Source organism: Aythya marila (assembly GCF_965140915.1).
Source record: "Aythya marila genome assembly, chromosome: 2".
NCBI lineage: Eukaryota > Metazoa > Chordata > Aves > Anseriformes > Anatidae > Aythya > Aythya marila.
In genome coordinates, this window is record NC_139043.1 from 43,482,568 (window position 1) to 43,488,624 (window position 6,057).

At 36.6% G+C, this 6,057-nt stretch overlaps 1 protein-coding gene across 1 annotated transcript in view; it reads left to right on the plus strand.

The window, feature by feature from the left end:
• STT3B (STT3 oligosaccharyltransferase complex catalytic subunit B) overlaps positions 1-5,728 on the plus strand; it is a 49,602-nt gene extending 43,874 nt beyond the window's left edge. The window contains exons 14-16 of the mRNA XM_082754404.1: positions 566-679; positions 1,777-1,989; positions 4,024-5,728. Coding sequence (XP_082610530.1) covers positions 566-679; positions 1,777-1,989; positions 4,024-4,104 — 408 coding nt within the window. The 3' untranslated portion in view covers positions 4,105-5,728. The remainder of the gene's footprint in view (positions 1-565; positions 680-1,776; positions 1,990-4,023) is intronic.
• Positions 5,729-6,057: the final 329 nt, after the last annotated feature.

The following is a 6,057-nucleotide window of genomic DNA, read 5'->3' on the forward strand; positions in this document are numbered from 1 at the left end:
AGTAAGTTATTAGAATATCTCAGAGATATGCAAAGCCTAACAAAAACTCCTAGATAATTAGTGCTGGCTTAAGGGAGTCGCCTGCATGAATAGTTTCATCTTGTACTAGATACAAGAACAGCAGAAAATTTTTGTTTTGACACTGCATGTACAAAGTATCCAGTGACAGTGTGTACTTACAATGCAGGGCTTTTCACATTTCTGAAAAAGAAGTTCGGTAGATGTCTAACTTTCACATTTTCAGATTAGTTTTCCAGTAACTGCTTACTGTGAAGTGACAAAATTTGTAGCAAGACTGTAAAGGGGATTTAGGAAAGTTGTTCCATGCAGTTTGGGGTTACAATCAGGTAGTTTGAAACTAGTTTTACCTTTAATGAGCACCATAGCTTTCTGTTTTAAGACTGGCTTGAATCAGCTTTTAAATTGTAGATGTCAATTTAGATTTTTTTAATAAAAATATTTTGTTGTTGTGTTTTCTTTTTCTTTTGTGAGAAGGGAATGAGAAATGACCTTAAATATGGGTTTAGTTTCTCTCAACTCTTTTTATCTTCTTTTATTTTTATAGGAAAGTGATTACTTCACTCCTCAGGGAGAATTCCGGGTAGACAAGGCAGGTTCCCCAACTTTACTGAACTGCCTCATGTATAAAATGTCCTATTACAGATTTGGAGAGATGCAGGTTAGTGCAAAATCTTCAACTGAATCGTAATTAAAATGTCAAAAAACAAATGCTATTTTGATGCATTTTCCATCTTTTAGATTGAGCATTGCTTGTAGTAGCAGAATCAGAGGTAAGAGTCTGCTTTACCAATTACAATATCTGCACGTGTTCCACTGCATATGGCCTCTAGACAAAAGCACTCGTGCTGCTAACCATGCCTTGTACTTAGCTTTTTGCTGTCCTTTACCTTGCTTCCGATGGGTGTCTTAACTCCATTATGCAGTGCACTCGCTAAAGCTTTAACTCTTCTGCTTTGTTGTTATGAAAGCCAAATGTAAAACTCCCTACAACATAAGTGAAACAGTTAATTGTCAGAAACCACCTGATTTAGTATCTGTCAGAAACTACCTGATTCCTGTCCAAGTCACATCAGTGTATTAAGCAACACTACACTGTATAATAAGGGCAGGGTATAATTCTCTGAGAGAGTTGTCAGCCCCCTTTGGGATCATCAAACACATACATAGCTAAATCTGCCTCGTTTGCATTTTTTTTTCTCTTTTCCCATTCTTCCCTCCACCACCACCCCTTGCCCCAAGGGCTCATCATTTTGATATGTTAGCAAAAGAATCCTTTATTCAGCTAAAACGTTGAGCTTAATTGATCTTATTCTTAACACAGGGATCACATTTAACTGATAAGTCTGGTATGAAACTATTTTAGATTGTACAGAAAATGTGAAATTGCAAACTGTGGTGGTGTAAAAGATCAGCAAGTACATGAGCAGCTGTGCTAAAAAGCTACCATAGGCTGTTGTACCTTGGGTTTTTGCTTGAATAGTTTTATCTCTGAATGTAGAAGTGGTATTTCTGTTCAGACACTAAGTGCTCTCTTCTGCATCGTCTGTAGGAATGAGACTTTTTTTATCTTTCTCAATTGTAAAAAAAAAAATAACTATGAGAGTTTTCTGTGTAGTAATAACCAGCGTAAGGGAAGTGTCATCCTTTGACTAGCCCAGAGGAAATTGTTGCCATGTGGTATGAAGTACAATAGTTTGCAGAGATGCATGTTTTGGGTTATGTCTTCAACTAATATGCAGTCTTTAATCTTTACAGCTGGACTTTCGGACACCTCCAGGATTTGATCGTACACGAAATGCTGAGATTGGAAACAAGGACATTAAATTTAAACATCTGGAGGAAGCCTTTACCTCAGAGCACTGGCTTGTTAGAATATACAAGGTGAAACAACTAGACAACAGGGAGACATTGGATCATAAACTTAGAGTAACCAACATTGTACCGAAACAGAAGTATTTGTCAAAGAAGGTGGGTTCCCAGTGAAGTATTTCAAAGGGGTCAGGAAATGGCAGTTTATTTTTAACAGTGCATCACATAGCTGGTGAATTATGTATTTCCACTAGCCAGAATGTTACGGATACTGTTCATGTTAGTGTCCAATATCAGACCTGCCTGCTGGTAATAATTGTTAATTTACTGTCTGCTTAACTTACAAGCATGTAAAGACACAAGGCTAGATATTTTTTTAGGCAGAATGCTAACTGGAAATAGAGTGTGTCACTGGCTGTTACAACTCCTAAGTCTTCATGTAACTGGAAGTATAATCTCTAAAGTACATCCATTCATGTTTCAGTAACTATGGCTCACTAAGTAAAAAATGTGGAAGTTGCTTTCTGACTTTGTTTGAAAGTAGTGATGCCTAGAAGTTTAAAAATGGTACTTTTGTATGAAATAAATTAAATATGATTTTTTTGTTGATGGAATTTAGTGTCTGGCTGCTTCCTGTTTGAAGTCATCTTAATGTTTTTAACAGCGTTAGTTGTGGTGTGGTTTTTCAGCCTAGTAAGAAAGATTTGTTATCAGGGATGTTTGGGAGAATCTTAGCAGCCCTGTCCTTCACAAAACCTGATTTCTATCTATACTAACATATGTCGCAAAGGGAATTCCAGAATCCTGTCAGAAACAAACATGTAACAAACTAAGTTAGTACAGCCAGTAATCTTACGCTGCGTGTCACAGAACTACAAATAGGGAATGTTAGAGGGGACTCCTAATGGTAAAAGTTGTTTGCTTGTTGCAAGCTCATAAAATTTAAGGTATTTGGGAGTTGCCAACAGAGCTAGACTTGCCTTAAAGAGAAATCAGAAGTTTTACTACGCCTATCATACATATACAGTATAACTTCTGATCTGAAATACAGCCTTGCTTTATCTCTTACCAAGGATAGATGCACTGACCACAGTTAAGCTGTGAATGTTTCAGTTCTGTCTAAAGACAGGATAAACACTGACGCTAATTCTGATCCATAGCCAACTCTCGCAGTACCAACCAGCTCTGCTTCCCATTAAGAAATCAGAGGACCAGCAAAGAGCGTGGGGCTAATGGCTAAACTCAGATTTCTTAAGTATGTGCTGAGGGCTCCGTAGTAGCCACAGGTTTTCAACAGTTGCTTCCTTACTGGAAATCCAGTCCATCACTCTTCCCTGTGAAGGGTGACATTGCTCAAACTCAGAGAAATAACACTGTCTGAGTATTGTGTATTAGTTTGTGTCACACTTTAAAATATTATATTATTATTGTTTAGTAAAAAGGGGGAAAAAAGTCATATTTAATTGACATATCAGAGCCTGCTGGTAGACGCAGCAAATTGCAGCAGGTGTGGGAGTTGCCTACTTTCTGACATGTGGCAGACACTACCATTCAGCCTGTCAGGAGCTAAAACTGTATTTATGCAACTTTGAATTTAATATTAGTGAAGACTAACATTTTCCCCCATTAACACCTTAAAAAAATAAAAAAAAAAGAGGAATCTAAAATCCACTGATAACAACACAAGCGCAGAAAGAGCTAACTAACCTACAGCCAGCAGAGGACTAACGACTAAAATGTGACTGTTCAATTTCTCTTACATCTTGAAAAATCTGTTTCAAGCAAATATTACTGTCTAGCTCGCTAACTTCTAAAGAGAATCAAATAGTGCAAAAAGATATAAGAAGGGATTTCCAAACAAAACTAATGCTATCACTTCTGCTCTTTGGCCTACTTGAGCTTTATCTTGTTGGTTAATTATTAATTCTGCCTCAGCACAAGCTTTGAAAATAAATCTACATATCTGGTATATGGGGCTTGCAAAAGTACAGCCTGTATGAAAGCAAATGTTGGGCATGAATTAACAATCCCAACTTTAAAAATAATAAGTGGATAATACCTAGTTGAGGATTTACCCGTTAAGCTCTTTAAAAATAAATCTAAAGAAAGATCAGGCGTTGCAATGCACAGTAGTAAAAACGCGGTCAAGACTAAATCATTAACTAATACATTGTATTCTGTTTTTCTTTTTAGACCTCCAAAAGGAAGCGTGGCTACATTAAGAATAAACTAATTTTAAAGAAAGGCAAGAGACCCAACAGGAAGACAGTTTAAATACACTGTTCTGATCGCTAATACGAAGCAGTTGTCCTTGAGATAACCAGTCTTTGCCTTTAGCTCGAGTCATGTTTCACAGCAACATGAGGGTACAGAACCATCATTGGTCCAGATTATTGTACAAAATTTTTCAGGCAATGTCTGATTAAAAATATTGGCTTATTGAGAACAGCTGTTTTAGATTTGTAATGTGAAGCAAGACAGAGCTGCTATACAAGTCTAGCAGCATTTTTTTTATTGGTACATATTATCCTTCAAATCTGTTGAGAATTTGGACTGACTGCACCAAAGAACCCTGTAATTTGGTCCTTGGCACATGCATACTTGTCAATCTTTTTTGGAAAACACTGTTCAGCTGAATAGCAGCAGTATGTTAACTGGAATGGTCAAATCTAAAATGACTTGTTTTCAGCAATTAAGAGGAAATAGAGCTGTCTTTGGAATTAAACGTTCAGAATAAGTTACTCCCGCTATTACTTTGCTATGGTTTCTTTAAATGTCCTTTTACTCTTGCTGCAGGCTGGTTTTGATCTGGAGTGTAAGAAGCAAAGCTGCAGTTTCCACAGGAGCTGACAGGACATATCAATTGGGTGACAGCTCAGATGGGACAAGCTGCTTTTGTTTCATACGTGATTGCAGTATTGCTGCCTTACACTATCACTTCATAAGGTAGACAAGGCAAATCTTGCACATTGTAGATACAAGGGCTAAATTTGTATCCTGAAAGATCCGAAATGACAGTAATGAATGCTATAGTAATGTATAACTGAGCACCATACAGTGGCTGGTGCTTCAGAACAGAAATTAAACTATTTTAGGTAAATGTTTACATTGATAAAACAAGTATAGCCTATTTAAGGAAAAAAAAAAAAAAAAGGTTGACAGGTATACAAAACCCCTTTTCTGTGGCTATCCGTAGTAGAGGGTTTGCAAACCTCTTCCCCCTCTCACTGCCTTCTCTTGTGAGGGTAAAAAAAGTTTTTTTCTGGAAATCTATTTCTCTGCATTTTTATTTAGAGTGCTTAAATCAATTGAAGAAATTCCTGCTATAGCGCTATTTGCTTTGTCTGTCTTTTATACTGTTTTTTTTTTTTTTTTTTTTTTTTTTAAGGAAAAAAGTGGTGAAAACTGTCAGATTAAATGCACTAAGATAATATAAATGGAGACTGAACATGTTCACTTTCCAGCTATAGGAAAACTTTATACAGACTTGAAATTTTTCTTTTAATAAAATGAAAGAAAGGGTTTTGCAGTTTGTTTTCCTGCCACAGGTTGTAACTTTTTATAGAAACAAAACTTACATCAATAATTTGATGTAAAATGCAGAATAGTATGTACCTTTCATGAAGAAAATGTAAATTTACAGTGTTCTTATGAGAATGTTACTGCTGACTTCTTTCCCAAGGTGTAGAATATTTTTTTTGATTTATGAACTCATTTTTGACTTCAGTGGTTTATACAGACCAATACTACAGCTGCAACATTTTCACAAAGGTAATTAAATCTGGATTTCTGGCCCCTTGTCATTTGGAGATTTCATTTTATTTTGTTGCTTTAAAGCTCAATGCAGACCAGTTGTTGACTGTAGGGGAAAATAAAGTTAATTCAAGTTTTGTGTTAAGGGTGTCGTGTCAGTTTTGTTGTGATTCACTCAGTAACATGGTACTTACAGTCCTAGCAATGAATTAAGGCATTCAAGCTCTATCGTATAAAGTTGCTGACCTCATGAAATTGCTGCAATGAAGCCACAGCAGCTACTTAATAAATCTAAGCTGGAAGGATATAGGACCCCTGCTGTGATGAAATCCAAGGTGGCTGTACATAGTTTCAGGGAACACAAGCTTCAGCAAATGCTGCTAGCATCTAAGGAAGTAGAAGCTGTTGTGGTTTTTTGCTTCTTCCAAGGAAATGTACATCCTGTCTCCTCAACAGCAGCAGAAATAAGCGAAC